At 42.5% G+C, this 19,250-nt stretch overlaps 1 protein-coding gene across 1 annotated transcript in view; it reads left to right on the forward strand.

Annotated features, from left to right (window-relative positions):
• Positions 1-923, forward strand: part of RAB3B (RAB3B, member RAS oncogene family) — a 56,229-nt gene extending 55,306 nt beyond the window's left edge. The window contains exon 4 of the mRNA XM_052637666.1: positions 736-923. Within this exon, the coding sequence (XP_052493626.1) occupies positions 736-923 (188 nt within the window). The remainder of the gene's footprint in view (positions 1-735) is intronic.
• Positions 924-19,250: the final 18,327 nt, after the last annotated feature.

A 19,250-nucleotide genomic window follows, 5' to 3' on the forward strand; every position in this document is an offset into this window, starting at 1 on the left:
GTTTAATCCTTGAAATAAATCTATGAGATAGGTAAGATTGTCCCAATTTACAAACCAGGGAATTGATTCATAAAGAAAATAGTGACTTGCTGGGGATTACACAGCTGGTCAATGATAGAGCCAGGATCACTCTGACTCAGGATCCTGGGTCACTGAATCATCTCCTTCAAGCAGAAACCTCCTTGAAGCAGCAAGGCCTCCTTGCTTCAAAGCCTGAGCACTGGCTATATTAATACAGAGTGTTCTATCAAGGGGGCATGAAAGGGAAGGGAAAAATCCTTACTGCTATCTCTCTTCTCTCTCTTTTTAAAAATTTTATTGCTTTACAATAATGTGTTAGTGTACACTGTACAGCCAAGTGAATCAGCTGTACATATACATGTATTCGGTCTTCCCTGGTGGCTCAGACAGTAAAGAATCTGCTTGCAATGCAGGAGACCCAGGTTCAATCCCTGGGTTGGGAAGATCCCCTGGAGAAAAGAATGGCTGCCCATTCCAGTATTCTTACCTGGAGAATCTCAGGGATGGAAAAGCCCAGCAGGCTATAGTCCATGGGGTTGCAAAGAGTCAGACATGACTGAGTGACTAACACACACATACATGTAGCTCCCCTTTTTTGGATTTCCTTCCCATTTAGGTCACCACAGAGCATTCAGTAGAGTTCTCTGTGCTATTCAGTAGCTATTCATTAGTTATCTATTTTATACATAATATATGTCTCTCTTCTGTCTTCAGGGTTTGACTTCTTTGAAGCCAGTGCCAAGGAGAACATCAGCGTGAGGCAGGCCTTTGAGCGCCTGGTGGATGCCATTTGCGACAAGATGTCTGATACGCTGGACACAGACCCCTCCTTGCTGGGCACCTCCAAGAACACCCGTCTCTCAGACACCCCACCTCTGCTGCAGCAGAACTGCTCATGCTAGGCAAGGCCCACCATCCCGATCTCCCTTCATTGTGGCCCTACTCCCACTCTGCTTCCTTGTTTCCACCCCAAGCTGAGTTGCTGCTGTTCCTTGCCTGCACTGGAGGTGGAAGCATGAACCCTGGGGTTCTCTACAGGTGGCCCCACTCACATACACTCAGCACGACAACTAGGTCACAATGTGGGCGGAGATTCATTTTACAAAAGTTGACTCCACTTTACAAAGGCGATTCACTACAGGGGCTTGGAAAAGCAAGTCTCTTCTCTGCCTTTAAAATAAGATTCCCTCCCTTGACTAAAATTTGACACACCCATGCACACTTTTCAGGGCCTGGCTAACTGTGTAAAGTGAGACACACCTGCATAGCTAATCTTTTGGGAAAAAAAAGAAAAAAAAAAAACCTCTCCTTACACAGCCAGCTTGTTTCATATCAGGCTCCCTGTGGGCCTTCCTCTCATCACTAGATAAGCCTTGTTTCTCAAAGCCCTCGTCTGTTACCACGGATGCCCAGGGGGCTTGGACAGTTGCTGTGGTGACAGGCCAGAGCTAATCTCCAGAGAGCTCAGCCTCTCTAAATGATGCTGAAAGAGCAAAGGCTGAGTCAGAAAACACACTTAAAAGAAAAAGATTATCCCCTGCAAAATGTCAAAGGTTCCTGCTATATGGAAGAGCAAATGCATGAGCTCGAGGAAGACAAAAAGACACACACAGGCAAAATCAAGAAATAGGTCACAAATGTCTGATTTTGCTGCTTTCCAGTGGGTTCTCCACTGTGGGAACTCCATGACATTGGTAGTTGGTTCTTAGGCTCCCAGAATCTAAAAAATTTACAGTTGGTGGGATCCCAAATTTTACCAAGTCTCACTAATCAATTCCAATCTTCATACCTCTGACAAGTGGCTATCAAGCCTCACAGCAAATCTCTTCTAAAGCATACTTCCTAGGCAGGGATGGGAGCTCAGTTTCCACACCATCTTTTGGTAGCTCTCATAATCAGAAAGTTTTCCTTGCTTAAAGCTGAAATCTGCCTCCTAGAAATCCTTCTTCTTCCCACCCCATTTGTAGCATCTCTGTTGTCAGAGACTTCACAGTCTCTGATCCCTCTGCCATGTGACCCACTTAGATGATTTGAGAACAGATAGCATCACCCCTGGAAGCTGCCCTTTCTCTAAGTCAATAGTTCTCATCCCATCTGCCATTCTTCTTAGGGTCCTCTCTCCATCCTGCCCTTTACTCCAACCTGTCTTTCTATCACTCTTGAGTATTCCGGCTGAGAAATCTGATTCAAAGCAGAATAAATCTAAGTGGGCACAATCCTGAAAAAAAATTGGGAAAAGTGAACTCAGAGGTCCCTCATTCTCCTGAGAGTGAAACTTTGGTTTCTACTCAAGAGCTGATGTGAAACTACTACTTCATTAAACACCTGAAGAAAACAAAACCAGAAAAGCCCTCTGATATTGGAAATGAACCTAATGCATTAGCTCATGGTTCTAGCTTGTTTGGACACAGACACACATTTGGTCTGTTACTGAAACAATGACATGGAGCTAGCAATGATTCCTAAAAATCTTTCATCCAGCCCTGGCCTTAATCCCCAGTTTCCTTCTGTACTAACATGCTGCTCCAGAAGTCAGTGGAGGAGGCGGGAGAGTCTCTCCCAAATTTTCTCTCCATTCTGAACACAGCTTATTGTCCTAGGAAAGTGCATTAAAGAACCCTTCAGGGTCAGCTCTGTGGAGAGGTTGCTTTCTGTGACGCAGTACAGAGGATAGTGCTTTGAACTTGGAATCAGGAGACTCAGGCTCTGCCCTGAAATCAGGAGACTTAAAAACTCTGTCCTGTGATTCTGGACCAGTTCCTCCCCATCAGTGCGTCTTGATTTCCCACTTAAAAAATGAGGGAAGCCATCTGGGAAATCTTTTCAGTCTCTTCTGGCACGAATAACTCTGAGAGCCTAATTTTCACCTTCAATATTTCAGTTGATCTGCAAAATAAACCCAAGAGATGAGGATTATCACCCCAATATCACTGTAGCCAACACTGATATAAGTAAGCAAGTGATGCTTACTCAGTACTAGGTGTTGCTCCAAGCACTTAATGTGTATTAACTCATTTATCTTTCCGACATCTTTGTGAGGGAGGCACTATAATCCATCTTGTTTAAAAACAAATTAAGGAACAGATAGGTTCTCTAGCTTGTCTAAGGTCCCCTAATGAGTAAATGGTAGAGCTAGGGTTCAAACCCAGAAAGTAGGCTCCAAAGTCTGTGCTCCTCACCAGATTCTGTAGTACATTTTTATAGATAAACTGTGATTGGAAGAAGTTAAGAGACTTGGCTAAGATCACACAACTAGCAAGTGTTAGAGCCACAGTAGAATTCAGCCCCAAGGCCATCAGATTCCAAGTCTACTGAAGAAAAGACATCTCTCTAATTTGTTAATAAATTGTTCAACTACTCAGACTAATCTGAGGTGATAGCTGTCTAACACTTCTAGAAAGGAGTCTCTGAGAAAGCCCAAGTCCCATGGGCCTGAGCAAAAACTGCTCAGTGTTTCTGAGGCTTAAGCCCTGGTATTCCTTGTATCTGCCTCTGTTAGGCAATTTTTATCAAGCTCTGAAGCAGTGCAGTGAGTAGCCTGCCTGCATCAGCAGTGGGTCATCTTGGGAGGTGTAACTTGATAAAATTCTCTGACCAAGGAAGAATGTCGTCCCTTCCCAGGGCAGTGTTTCTGGATGTGTTTTTTACACTGTAAATTCCTATACAGGTCAGGAATAATAATTATTTTTCTGGGCAGTCACACCCTTCTACCCCTGGGTATGTTAGTACATGTATCCAATAATCCTTTCTCTCCTACTGAGTATCCAGGCAAAAATTGAATTTTTCACCTAAAGATTGTCAAAATCCTGAAAACTCAGGAGCCAATTCAAGGGAACAAGCATCTTCACAACAGACAGAATCAACAGTTAAATGTAATAATGGCAAAATCTTCTACCATGCAACAGACAGATCTGCTTGTTAGATGGCAATTCCTCAATCCTGCTTTGTGACCTCGTTTCTGCAGAATGAAGGCAGCAGCTTCCAGCTGATGGTGGTGAATGTTCATCAATCATGGTAACAGTGCAGTTAGGTTCAAGCTGCATAATATGTGTTATGGCAATTTGTCCCAGTTTTCATTTCACTTAACATTCCAAATAAAAGGAGATTTTAAAAAACCTCTTGACCTCTAAAAATGCAAAAGTAGGCCAAAAGTGCAATACAGTTTCATAGCTATTTACAGGATCTGGTTTAAATGCATGTGTATCTGTAAATACAAAGTGATTGCTGACAATACTGTCTTCTCAGTCTGTACCATTATTAACTTCTAGGCGCAGCAATGCAGTAGATTGTACTGAATGGTCACAGACTCATTAAATATTGTATCTGGAAGGGAACTTAGAGGAAATGTCTGGGCTCCTCTTGCTACAAAAAGGAAGGTGGAGGCCCAGGGAGGGGGAGGAAATTTCCTAAGGCCACTCTGAGTGGATTTGTGATGGAGCCAGGACTAGGTCTTGGATCACCTCTAGGAAGAAATTCACTTCTGTATCTACTATAGGTCTGGCACTGTTAAACACTGGACAAATACACAAGAAAACAAATGGTCCCTGCTTGCAGGTACCTATAGTCTAAGGGAGGTGCTTTTTTTTGAAATATTATTATCCCCAATGACAGGCAAGGAAACATATCCTTGAGAGTTAACATGCCAAAGTCATTCATTTACTAATTGAACGCACCTCTGTCTGACTCTTGCTCTTTCAGTTTTCCTCTTCAGATTGTATATTTGGGATATTGGTAGTAACAGATTTCCAAGGATTGTCAGAGTTAACAGCCTCACTTGGGGCATTTGTTTCACAATTGCTTTGTGACTGAAGCCTTATAATGTCCACAGAATGATATGAACATTCTCCAGACATGACTTTCCCAGTTATACCACCTGCTCTTGCCCCAGGCTCCTTGCTTATGTATCAGGTTTCTTACAGTGTCTGAGTAATGTTTATTTGAGTGCATTTGCCAACCATTTGTTATAAGTAGAAGGAATTACAGTGGCGAGTGTCCTGGGATTTCATTGATTTCAGATTCCCCATCTCAAACCTACACTTGATTACCTGCTACTGCTGAAGAATCAAGCAACAGCCTGTGACTGCGAGTGCCTGTGAGAGACAGGTCCATTGGATACAAATACTGTTAAGTGGTTTTTGAAGGCCTGGATCCTGTATATGAAGTAGGCACAATTGAAATATATTCTTTCAACAAATTAGTGTCTAGTATGTGCCAGGATACAATCACTGGTAAACTAGACACAATCCTTGCCTTCATCAAGCTTATAGTCTAACAGCTTAGTCTAGACATTGTAAAATAATCACCAAAATATAATTACAAAGCACAGTGAAGGAAAGCTACATCATTCTATGAGAACACATAACTATGAAATCTGAGTCACCTTTGTGGAGATATTTTAGGGACCTCAGGAAGACCCCACCGCCCCTGGCTATCACTCTACAGTTCTCCAATTAAGCTTTCATCTTTTAGTTTAGACCTTTGATGAAACCTGATTGAACACAAATCCTCCAAAAGGAGTAAGAAGGAATTTCCTGGAGGTCCTGTGGTTAGGACTCCGACTTCAGTCCCTGGTCGAAGAACTGAGATCCCACAAGCCATGTGGTGTAGCCAAAAAAAAAAGTGAGATAAAGAATATCTGTACTTGTGAAACATCTGTAGACCACCTGATTCAGAGTTAATTGTCCTCTGAGACACATAACAAACCACTCCAAAATTTAGTAATTCAAAACAATAAACGTTATTTCTCATCATTGGATAGAGATGGGTGGATGGTTCCTCTGGCCAAGGCTGGATGGTCTAGAGTGGCTTCATTCATGTGTCTGGAGTCCCAGCTGAGATGACTAAGGTGGTGGGATCTTCTCTCTCCATGTTTTCATTCTCCAGAAAGAAACCCAAAGTTGTTCACATGGTGGCAGAAGTTTTCCCAGCAGCATGAGAGGGCAAGCTCCAATGCAGAAGCATCTTTCAAGCCTCTGTTTGTATCATGTTTGCTCATATCCAACTGACTAACAAGTCATATGGCCAAGCCTAATTTTAAGAGGTGGAAGAATAGATGCCATCTCTTGATAAGAGCTGCAGAAAATTATGGCCATTTTTCAGCCTACCAAAGGAAGCAACTCTAAGTCATCTGAAACTGAGTCAGGTAAATTTTCCTGGGTCCTAAAACCTGGCTGTGAAGATAACCAAGGGAAATGACACAGTGGTTTACAACAGGCCTGTTTCTCATCATTTATTTAGTTGTCCAAAGGGTATACTTTGGAGCAATCAACACATTTCATGGAGTTTAGATGCTTGTTTAACAGTTCATTTGGTTAGTTCTTAGCTCCCCACTGAGGGATGAGTCTGGCTTCTCATTCCATGGGATTCACTGCAATAATGATTGTGATTCTCATCTGAAGTTCCTGGCTGGAAGCCCAGCAGAAGGATTCAGTATATGCAAAAGCGATGACTAAAAGAACAGTTGAGCTCTCTGCTCTAGATATACTTTCTTCCTTGAGGCCTCATCTACTCCTGAGGCTTTAGATGCCACATCTTTGGTGATGACATGTATAAACAATTGCCTACTATACATCTCCTTGCCTCAAACTTACCATGTCAGGACCTCTTGATTCTGCTCCAAATTTAACTCTAGTTTTCACAGAAATCTTGGTATAATTCCTAATTCCTTGGTTTTTCTTTTTCTTAGTGTTGACATCTAATCCATCAAGTCCTGTGATTCTCCTTCCAAAGTCTATCTCAAGTCTTCCCACTTTTGGAAGTAAGGCTTCCCTGATAGCTCAGTTGGTCAAGAATCCACCTGCAAGGCAGGAGACCCCAGTTCAATTTCTGAGTCGGGAAGATTCGCTGGAGAAAGGATAGGCTACCCACTCCCATATTCTTGGGGTTCCCTTGTAGCTCAGCTGGTAAAGAATCCACCTGCAATGTGGGAGACCTGGGTTCGATCCCTGGGTTGGGAAGATCCCCTGGAGAAGGGAAAGGCTACCCACACAAGTATTCTGGCCTAGAGAATTCCATGGACTGTATAGATCATGGGGTCACAAAGAGTTGGACATGACTGAGCCATTTTCACTTTCATAGCCATGCTGTTGGTCCAAGGCACCACTGTTTCTCCCCTACCTAGGAGCTAACACAGAGCTTGTAGCCACTTTCCCTACTCCATGCTTGCTCACTTACAGTCTACCCTCCACACAACAGCAATTTAAAAAAAACATAAATGAATAAGCATTCAGTAACACTGAAGTCTACTTCAATGCCAGACATGAAAAGAATCTAGAGACTTCCATTATTATTAACAATCATTATGTTATTGATTCTCGTTCTAGCCCTGAATCTGTTCCTCACTTGCTGCAGATCTCTGGTAAATCATTTCTTTTGATAGCCAGCCATCATGTCTCCCCTCATTTCTTCAGAAATTGGCAGCCTCTTCTTTTGTACTACTACTACTTTCTCATCCAAACCAGGTGATTCTAGTGAAGATTGTCAGTAAAGGGGCCATGTGATCAAGTGGGGCCAGTCAGAATCCTTCCTTAGGAATTTTTTTAACTGGAGCTATTTTCTTTCCTTTTGAATGGCAAATATACAGGGATGTGTGTTCTAAAACTGATGGTGTATCTATCCTCAACCCATGTGTAGAATACCACTCTGTAGTAAGAGAAAACAAGCTCATCATGCAGAGAGAAACATAGATATAAGGTAAGAGAGTGTATCTTGTGGATTTCTTATCGACTCTGGCTTCTTGAGGCTTGACTGGTCACCACGTTCTTTGATTCTGCTAGATACCTCACTAGTTTCAATAAAGTCCCTATTGAGCTTTGCTCATTGGAGTTGGGTTCTTATCACTTGCAACCAAAGTACATTCTTTCCTCTTTGGTTCTCAGTTTTCTTACTGCTCCAAATTTTTAAACACCAAGACTTCAGAAAATCCAATTTCTATGGGATTTTCATTTCTTATACTTGAATGCATGAGGAAGAGGGATTTTGCGAAGTAAAAAGCAGTTCTCCATGATGTCATCTCCTGATGATAGCACAGACAAAGGTTCCTATGGTTAGGTCACTGATCCACACAGTGTCTGGCTTCCCAAGTACCCAGAAACTACACAAAACATCTAACACCACTGCTGCGAGTTCATATCTGTTCCTATTTCTGTGCCAACTCAGTGACAGCCGCCGTCTTGAGGGAACACAATTGAATGGACTGAGTTGTATGGCATGTGCCTTCACCTGCCTCTCTTTCATCTTGAAGTGACCAAACAACAAATATCCAAATAGGAACTGTCTTGAAAAGAGACTTGATTAAAAGAGTTTTCTTTGCTTGATGTAAAACTGTGCAATAGAAATGCAAAATAAGTCAGTAAGTCTCAGAGGAATGTAATTAGAATTGCATCTCTTCCTGTGGTTCACCAATGGACTGGGATAAAGTTAACAGGTTGTGCAACCTTAGTTAAGTCACCCCCTATCTCTGAGCTTCAGGAGCTTATAGCAGATGGTTTCTTCAGGCGCTTTTGGCACTAATGCTCTATGATTTTATGCCCATTTTCTGTAAGAGCTGCAAGTGGCAAACAAGATTTTGGCAGGGAAATGTTCACTATGAAAGCCTCTTCTCTTCTTGGGTATAATTAAAACAGCCAAGGCTATGTGACCCCCTCATCACACAACCAGGTTTGTGACTCTTGTTTTGGAGGCTGTCAGAAAGCATCTTAACAATTAAGTGCATCTGGATGGTCCTTGACTGCCTGTCCCAAGTCAGAGTTTCCTAAAGGGTCACAAGAGGAAGAGAAGAAACAAGAATCTCTGGGGAGACTTATTAAGAATGCAGCACAGACTCATGCATTTGAGAATACTAGGGCAGCCAATGTTTAAGAGCCATAAATGCATTCCAATTCAAGGAGGACTAATTTATAGAGCACTAAGTGGATACCAGGCTCAGCTGGGTTTATCTTTCTGAGGACAACCTCTATCATGCAGCTGGGATCCTGGAAACTAAACGGTTGAGAGATTTGTATGTGCTGAATTATCTTCCAATCCCTCTAAATTTCAGACCACAGAATGAGGACCGAATATGCAGTATGGTGAGTGGTCTAAGAAGACGGCTTGTAGTTCAACGGGCCCAGGTTCAATTTGGTTCTTCATTAACTAGTTGTGTGAATTGGAGCAAATTACTCTCTCTCGGAGCCTCAATTATTTCATATGTAAATAGAAAAGTAATTCTCACCTCAAGAAATTGTTGAGGATTAAATGTGAGAATAGTATAAATAAAGTCTCTAGTGCAGGGCCTAACACACAGAGTAAGTGCCAAATGTGTGCTGTTGACAGTTGTGCTGCAGAAGGTCATCCCAATCTGGCAGAGCAGGGAGAAAATCTAACCTAGGATCTTTGTAACGGCTCTTGGAGCAGAGACAGGAAAGACCCTGTGTAAACACTACGAGCAACAGAGCAATGGGGGTGGGACAGGGCCTGTAAGGAGGAGATGGAGCCTGGACTTGGAAAGTGGATGGAGAAAGAGTCTCACTGGGAACAGGGAAGAGAATCCAAGAAAATGGCTTTGAACAGTTCTGTTGCATGACCTTGTTGGGCTGGCTGCCCCTAGACACCTGACAGAATGTAGGAACCAGCCTCCAGAAGTGAAGAATAAGCCAACAATGAGGTTTAGAGTGTTCTGGAGACTCTGTTAGAGATTTCCTCCGATGTACAGGAAACCAGGATCCTGGAGACCTGGGTTTGAGTCCTGCCTTTGCAATATACTAATAGGGTGACCTTGGGCAAAGATGTGCGTGTGCATGCTAAGTCGCTTCAGTCATGTCCAACTCTTTGCCATCTTCTGGACTGTAGCCTGCTAGGCTCCTCTGTCCATGGGATTCTTCAGGCAAAAATACTGGAGTGGGTAGCCATACCCTCCGCTAGAGGATCTTCCCGACCCAGGGGATCAAACCCATGTCTCTTACATCTCCTGCATTGGCAGGTGGGTTCTTTACCACTAGCACCACCTGGAAGCCCTTGGACAAACGTGTTCATCTGTAACATGAGATTAATAATTTTACCTACTTCACAAAATACCTGTGACAGTCAAATGAAAGTACATTTTAGGAACTGCAGAACATTGGGGGCATATAAGATGGAACCTCTGTGAAGGGGTGGGGTAGGCAACAGGTGGCATTCATCATAGAATGAAACTGAGCATACCCCTTCCAGAACCGTTTCCAAGGATCCCCTCCTCCCTCCACCTCCTTTCCCCTTCCCCCACATTTTGGTCCCAGGAACCTAACCTCACATGGAAATATCAGAGCCAGCATGCCCTACACCCAGAGGTTTGGTTGACTTCAGAGAAACTTCCAGAGGCTAACAGCACCAAAAGGAATTAAGCAGTGCATGTGGGACTGAATGAGCAGAGCAGTGAGCTGAGACTGGGTGGGGACCCAGGAGGGGCAGACAGTGGAGTCCATATGCACTGTGATTAGAATAGCATAACAAAAATCACTAGTCACACGTTTGGCACTTTACAGTTCCCAAAGCACTTTCTCACTGAAGCCCTAATGATCTTTGACACAACCCTGTAATGTGGGTTTTAGAATTTCCAGTACTCAGATGGGGAAAACTGAGGCCTGCATCTGAGAAGCAACCAACCCAAGACTACATAGAGAAAGCAGCAAATGGCTTGGTTGATTTCAGAACCGTATAGGGTCTGCCCCCAGGAGTGGGCAGTCTTGGTCCTGAACCCTGTGCATTGTGGGCAGGGGGAGGGCAAGCTGAAGAAAAAACCTAAGCATCCATTGTGTCTACATCTGTCTTCTTCTCTGCTTGTGGGAAGGAAGGAAGCAAGGAAAACACATTCCTCATGGCACCCACACCCTCAGTAAAATGAAACCCTGGAGCAGGATTGAGCGGCAAAGGCTTTCCTCCCATCACAGGGGCAGATGCTCTCCCGAGTCACACAGTGAAATGTCACCTTACTCAGTTTGCACAACATCTTCAATTCTCCCAATGACTCTAATTTATTCAATCAGGGACCAAGCTATCTCATGCCAGCCTAGGAGATATATCACAACAGGCTGAGAAGAATTCCTCAGGAGGAGCAAGTAGCAAAAATCAGAGTTGTTGCTCTCTTAAGACTGAGCAGAGAAAGAAGGATCATAACTCTCAAGTCCCCACCCCTCTATCAGATTCTAGCTAAACAGATGTTTTCCTGCTTTTTTATTTTCTGCTTACTGACACCCCTTCTCAGTGACATATGAAATATGAAATGTCATGTAGTGCTGTGAGTTTGTACAAATATAAAGAAATACCAGGGTATACACAGTAACAAAAGGAAAGATCCCATTTGCAAATATCTGTGGTGTCTCCTTGTTCTGTGTTGATAGGTTGTATTGATATAAATTGACTTTTCTTAATATAGCTTTACCCTCATCATGATGGCAGTGTTGGGATGTGCATTAAAGTTCATCTGAAGTATGCGTCATTTATGCATGCCTCTTCCTTGAGTTTGTGCTAAGAGCTTTGGGGAAAGACTCCTGCCATCTTAGATCTTAGGAACTAGGGAGACAGTTCTAGCACCGATGCAATGAAAGCCACAATACAAGACAGTAGTTCATGAATGACTCAGAAAAGGGAGAGATCAGGGCAGACTATAACAGGGAAGGCTTATTGGAGGAGGAAGGCTGCAAGAAGACAGGTATGGCCATTCAGCTTGCACCTATGAAGATCCTCTTGGTCCCAGTTCTGTGCTGGGTGATGCAGAGAATTACAAGGATCAGTGTGTGTCTCCAAGGAGCATGGCTCAGTATTGATGCCCAACAGTGGGTTAGGATACACTGCTGGAGCACTGAGGAGCAAGATAGCTGCTCAATACATGTCTGAGCTGCAGAGAGTGCTCAGCCCACGGGGAAGTGAAAAAGTATGGACAGAAACAGCAGCTTCCCAAAGGGGCAGAACCTACTCCCCACTTACCAACTTCCCAAAAGTATAACATAGTTCTTCATTCATCCCCACCATGGTGTGATGGGAAGCCCTTTCCTTTTCTCTAGCCTGGTTAACCCTTATTCATCTGTAAGGACACAGGCACCAAGACCCTGGTGAGCCAGAGATGATGTGAAGCTTTGGAAACAGAGTGGAAGTGATGAAAGTGTTAGATACTGTATTAGTGAGGATTCTTTCGATTTTGTGACATATACCCACATTTAATAATCACAACGGGGAAAAAAAAGAGATCATGGTAGAAGAGGAATTTGTTAGCTCATGTTACTGCAAAGTCCAGGTGTGTATCTAGCTTCAGGCTCACCTAGAACGAGGTGATTGATTTGTATTATCAGGATTCCATTTATCTCTCAGTTTTACTCTCCTCTGAGTTGGCTTCATTCTCAGGTTGCTTCAAGTTTATCTTACCATGTAGCCATCTTTATAAAAAGAGAGTGAGTTTGCTTCAGTAGCTTTCTCTTTTATAAAAAAAACTGATTTACAATGTTGTTAATTTCCACTGTATAGCAAAGTGATTCAGTTATACATATTTTTTTTTACATTCTTTTCCATTATGGTTTATCACAGAATATTGAATATAGTTCTCTGTACTTACAGTAGGACCTTGTTTATCCATTCTGTTCACATCTTGTAGCCCTAAACTCCCAGTTAGTTTCTTCTAACCCCTCCCCCACCACCCCTCCCCCTTGGCAACCACAAGTCTGTTCTCTCATGTCTGTGAGTTTGTTTCTGTTTTGTAGACAGGTTCATTTATGTCATATTTGAGATTCCCCATATAAGTGATACAATAATATGGTATTTGTCTTTCTCTTTCTAACTTACTTTGCTTAGAATAATCTTTACGTCCATCTAGGTTGCTGGAAATGGCACTATTTCATTCTTTTTTATGGCTGAGTAGTTATTTCATTGTATACATACATGACATCTTTATTCATTTATCTGTCGATGGATACTTCAATAGTTTTAGCAAAAGTCTTGGGTCATGTACCTGTTTTAGGATCAATTATTATATCAGGAGGCGAGCGTTCTGATTGGCTGAACCTGTACCTTGTGCCCATCTCTGCATTTGGGAAACGGAATTAGTCCCACTGAAACCAGATGAACTCCAAGTGGGAGAGGAGTGGTGGCCCCTAAGGAAAATTTGGGTGCTGCTTTTAGATGAGAAGAGAATGGGTGCTGGCCAGGCATAAATACCACCTATTCATAGAAGATACAGAATCAGATCATTTCACAAAAGACACATAAAGATTGGACATAGGAGAACAAGATTGAGTTCTACTCAGTCTTGAGTATGGAAATGGAAGGAACAACGCAGGCAAGGATGGCAAGGGATGGGGTTTTGTGGAGACCCGAGGCAGCCAGCTGAGTGTAGAGCAGGCAGGATGAGTATCTATGATTGAATAGGCTGTGTTCTTCAAGAGGGCCTGTGTGAACTGAATGGCAGTTGAAATGCAGCCTGGGTTCCAGGTGCTGAGTTTTGTGTCCTAGTGTGGGGCTGTCTCTACCAGGAGGAAGGGTTCCTTTGTATAATTCACCCAAAGGTGCTATCGCTCATCAAGCTATGAGTAGTGGGGCAACATCCATCTAGAGGGAACACCTGCTTCCAATTTGCAAAAAAAATGCTGTAGTGGGTTGAATTGTGTCCCCCTAAAAGATACATTTGAGATAGGCTGTGACCTGGGAGCCTTTGCTGCACTGGTGCAATGCTTGCACCGGAACACACCTCTCCTCAAGCAACCAAATACAAAGAAATTATATGGGACTAAAAATAACTGTGTGCATGGTACAGTTAGAGCGAAATTATGGACAAAAGATATAAAGAGACCAAAAAATCCAAATGCCACTTTAGAAGAGCCTGGAGCAAAATCAGGAGGTCAGGAACAAAAGCAAGAGAACTGAGCATATCCGCTAAACACACCACTACCTAAGGGGCAGACAAAATACCTAAGCCACCCCTCCACCAGACCCCTGGACATACGTCTACCCTCACGTCCTGAAAGGAATAAGCTTGCGTGCACTCATGGAGTGGCAAGGTGCAAGCAAGGAAACTGTTGTTCTTATTCCTTGCTGCTGCAGCAGGGGCCCCAATAAAGCCTTGCCTGTATTTCTTGTCTGGCCTCTGATCAATTCCTATTGATTGGGGAAGGCCAAGAACCTTGGTAGATATCATATTCAGTCCTAATTTCTGGTACCTACAAGTGTGACGTTATTTGGATATAGGGTCTTGGCAGATGTAATCAAGTTAAGATGAGGCCATACTATGGGTAAGTGTAGCACTAAATCCAATGACTGGTGTCTTACAAGAAGAGGGAGATTTGGACACAGAGACACAGGGAAGACTATGTGATGATGGAGGTGGCAATTGGAGTGATGCAGCTACAGGCCAAGGAATGCAAAGGATTATTGGTAACCACCTGAAGCTAGGAAACAGTTACGAAACATTCCTCCTCAAAGCCTGCAGAAGAAACCAGTGCTGCCAAAGCCCTGATTTTAGACTTCCTGCCTCAGAGCTGTAAGGGAATAAATTTCTTTTGTGTTTGTGGCACTTTGTTACGGCACCCTTAGGAAACTAACACAGGTACTATACGGGCTAGCAGCAGCCTCAAGAGTAATGTTCTCCTCTACCCTCATGTCCTGGTAGAAGATATAGAAAACCCAGGGGCTCAAGAGATCCCAGCAGAAGTAGCTGGGCCTCCTCATAGGTACTACTACTCAAGAGTGTACTGGAAGTGCCTGTTACGCCACCTTCGCACAGCGAGTAAACAGTATTTTCAAACTGTAGTAGTTCATAGAAGACTGCCAATAAAACGAGTGACAACCTTTTCTTGGTTTGAGAAGATGAGTGGGGCACACGTTAGACTGGAGCCTCTGCATCTGCTGTTCTTTCTGCTTTCTGTCTCCGAAGCTCACTTATGTGCCTCCTCTGAGAAACCACATCCCCGTTTTCCTTTGCCATAGAACTTACTGTGCCAAATTGTAATTTTCTGAGTACTTCTGGGGATAGATTGTCCAATGACACTGAACACAATTTTTTTTTTTCTGTGAAATGAACCAGGCAAGAACTAGGGAAATGTGCAGGAGGAGTCTGGAGACCTACTTAAATGAAGGAAATGAGACTCCAATAGTTTCACTAACAAGATTCAGAGTTATTGAAATGTGTCGAGGTAAACCAGGGTAGCTATGAACACAGGTCAATGATGGGGAAGGGTTGGGAGTCCCTGGAATGTCATTCCTCAGAGAAGTGTACCCTGACTCTATCATAGCCCTCAACTTGTTTTATTTTCATTAATAATCATGAAACTATTTTATTTGTTTGATGAAAGTTTCACGAGAGTGGGGATCTTGCCTGTTTTGTTCACTGCTATACCTTCAGAGCCTTGGGCAAGTTACTTAACCTCTGTTTTACTTAAACCTCTCCTTTGTAAATCATGCCAACCTTAGGGTTATTGTGACGATTAAATGCATTAACATAGAGCTTAGACCAATGCCTGGAACATAGTTGATAACTGATACTGGGTAGCATTATATTGTGCTTACTATGTTCTAGGTACTAGTCTAAGCACCTTACATATACAATTGGCCCTCCATATATGTGGGTTCTTATCCACAGATGCAATGAACAGCAGATTGAAAACAGGAAGAAAAAAAAAATCCAGAAAATTCCAAAGAATAAAACTTTGTCACATTTGACAACTATTTACATTGTATTAAGTATTATAAGTAATCTAGAGATTATTTGATGTACACTGGAAGATGTGCGTTGGCTATGTACAAATATTATGTCATTTTATATAAAGGACTTGACCATCCACAGATCTTGGTATCCTCAGCAGTGCTAGGACTGATCCTTCATGGATACTGAGGAGGACACTACATCAATTTAATCGTCAAAACAATCTTATAAGATTCCCATCTTGTAGATAAGGAAAAAGAGAAGTTATTTATCTAAGACCACACAGCTGGCAAATGCAGAGCAGACACTGAAACCTCAGAGTCCCAGTGCTTCACCATGACACCATTTATATCTTCTAATATAAATCCTTTCAAATGAACAAAATCACCAAGAGAATGGAAAAAGATGGAACCACTGGACTAGTTCAAAAATCAAGACAAGTATTGAAGGGGAATGGTTGTTGGGAGTCTGTGAGGCAGTGATACTGAATTTTCAGCTATTTTATCTTTCTGTAGGGATTTCCCTGGTCAATCTTGTACCTGGGGAAATGGCTGTGAGGGTTAACTTATAAAGCAGTAAGGAGTAATGCAATTCTTGACTGAGTGTAGCACTGGGATGGGATGTTGTCTTTCTTCACATTCTAAGAGCCTTGAAAATCTAGTGAGGGATTCTCCCAGGGGCGAGAGCAGGGACAGGTGCTGGAGACCCAGCCATTTCATCCCATGAAACATACCCAAAGCAACTCACTCCAGCGATGACAGAAGAGGAGAGGATCTCTCTTCTCTCGACTGCCCATGTTTCAGTCCCCTCTCTGGCTTTGACAGCTGCACCAGTGCTTTATAGGACACTATTGGGCATTCTTTAAGAAATAAACTGCTATGGGACCCAACCATTTGTCTTTACCACCAGTAGAAAGTGAGTTACTGAAGGCCAGGGAAGAGAGTTTTACTTCTATCTCAAATCCCAAGTCCGCCACAGATTACAGCACTTTAAGGGTGCTCAGTGGCTATTTGCTGAATGAAGAGAATTGAATGCTCTTGGTCAGCAGATGGGATGATGCCTAGACAAGGCAGCTGCTATCTTAGATTTTTAGCTGAAAGGTGGCAATGGTGATGGCATTTTGGAAGGGTGTTGAGAGGATGAAGAGATCACAATCAAGCTAGTTCTGGAGGAAGCCATAAGAAAGAAATAATGGTTTGTCAGTTCAGTTCAGTCGCTCAAGTCATGTCCGACTCTTTGCGACCCAATGAATCACAGCACGCCAGGCCTCCCTGTCCATCACCAACTCCCTGAGTTCACTCAGACTCATGTCCATCGAGTCAGTGATGCCATCCAGCCATCTCATCCTCTGTCGTCCCCTTCTTCTCCTGCCCCCAATCCCTCCCAGCATCAGAGTCTTTTCCAGTGAATTAACTCTTCCCATGAGGTGGCCAAAGTACTGGAGTTTCAGCTTTAGCATCATTCCTTCCAAAGAAATCCCAGGGCTGATCTCCTTTAGAATGGACTGGTTGGATCTCCTTGCAGTCCAAGGGACCCTGAAGAGTCTTCTCCAACACCACAGTTCAAAAGCATCAATTCTTCAGCGCTCAGCCTTCTTCACAGTCCAACTCTCACATCCATACATGACCAAAGGAAAAATCATAGCCTTGACAAGACAGACCTTAGTTGGCAAAGTAATGTCTCTGCTTTTGAATATGCTATCTAGGTTGGTCATAACTTTTCTTCCAAGGAGTAAGCGTCTGTTAATTTCATGGCTGCAATCATCATCTGCAGTGATTTTGGAGCCCCAAAAAATAAAGTCTGACACTGTTTCCCCATCTATTTCCCATGAAGTGATGGGACCGGATGCCATGATCTTCATTTTCTGAATGTTGAGCTTTAAGCCAACTTTTTCACTCTCCACTTTCACTTTCATCAAGAGGCTTTTTAGTTCCTCTTCACTTTCTGCCATAAGGGTGGTGTCATCTGCATATCTGAGGTTCTTGATGTTTCTCCCAGCAATCTTGATTCCAGCTTGTGTTTCTTCCAGTCCAGCATTTCTCATGATGTACTCTGCATAGAAGTTAAATAAGCAGGGTGACAATATACAGCCTTGACGTACTCCTTTTCCCATTTGAAACCAGTCTGTTGTTCCATGTCCAGTTCTAACTGTTGCTTCCTGACCTGCATACAGATTTCTCAAGAGGTAGGTCAGGTGGTCTGGTATTCCCATCTCTTTCAGAATTTTCCACAGTTTATTGTGATCCACACAGTCAAAGGCTTTGGCATAGTCAATAAAGCAGAAATAGATGTTTTTCTGGAACTCTCTTGCTTTTTCCATGATCCAGCGGATGTTGGCAATTTGATCTCTGGTTCCTCTGCCTTTTCTAAAACCTGCTTGAACATCAGGAAGTTCACGGTTCACGTATTGCTGAAGCCTGGCTTGGAGAATTTTGAGCATTACTTTACTAGCATGTGAGATGAGTGCAATTGTGTGGTAGTTTGAGCATTCTTTGGCATTGCTGGTGGGCATAAATTTAAAGCACTTGATGGCCAAAGGCCTTTTAAAAATCCTTCCCTCAAACCTCCGGAGTCTGCTTAAGTTGAAGAATCTTTTTTTCCCTGTTTTTCTTTAAGGATAAGCTGGCAGCAGTATCCAGCGTCCACCACCAGGCACTTATAGGGAGCTGTTTTTCCCAGCTCCCAGTTCTTACAAGAAGTGCCTAGATCACAGTTTTGCCTACGGAAACAGAAGTCTCTACCTTCCGTATTGGTGTCTTTCTGCCTTTCATAGTGTATATACAAAATACCTGGGAATCAGCTGGTAATTGTCTAAATACTTAGGTTGTCTATGCATGATTCAATAAAGTGACTCTTTAAAAGAGCAGCTAAAAATAAAAGTACCTATTTTTCATATATGTTATTGTTTATGTATATAATTTACTCATTACATAAATAGATTTCTTCACATCATATGAAAAAATGATTCTAGAAATACTTCTGCTCCATAAACATGCTTGTCCTCAGCTGATTAGATCTGCATAAATATCCCTTGGATGCTAGGATCAAGGTCATCTTCCTTAATCTGTTTCCCTTTGCAAAGGCAACCACCTTTCATGTAACAAGTGTCTTCATGCTATCTTAGAGCCTTCTTTCCCCCATTCTTCTCCCAACATTAAAATAACCACATTCTCAGTCCTGATGCATGATAGATGATAATAAATTATTCTCCCATTGAGATGATCTGAAAAGTAATGGATTAAAATATATTTTCTCCAGGGGAACTAATATCAAATAAGAGCCTTCAGGAACTGAAGTCCTTAAGGGTAGATTCTCAAGCTCTGTGGCAGGTCAGCAGAATACACTGAGAATCCAGGAAAGGATTAATACATACACAGAAACAATTTGTTTTTTTTTTTTTTTGTCACAGAAAGCATTTACAGATCAGTTGGGAAAAGATGGACTATTCACTAAGTGGTTATCTATATGGAAAAAAATCTGATCCCTACCTTATACTATATACAAGTATCAGTACTAGCTAGATTTAAGACTTAAATCTCAAAGTATAATGTAAAACAACAGAACTTTCAGAAGACAAAATAGGAAAATA

The sequence above is a fragment of the Budorcas taxicolor genome, chromosome 3, assembly GCF_023091745.1.
Source record: "Budorcas taxicolor isolate Tak-1 chromosome 3, Takin1.1, whole genome shotgun sequence".
Taxonomy (NCBI): domain Eukaryota; kingdom Metazoa; phylum Chordata; class Mammalia; order Artiodactyla; family Bovidae; genus Budorcas; species Budorcas taxicolor.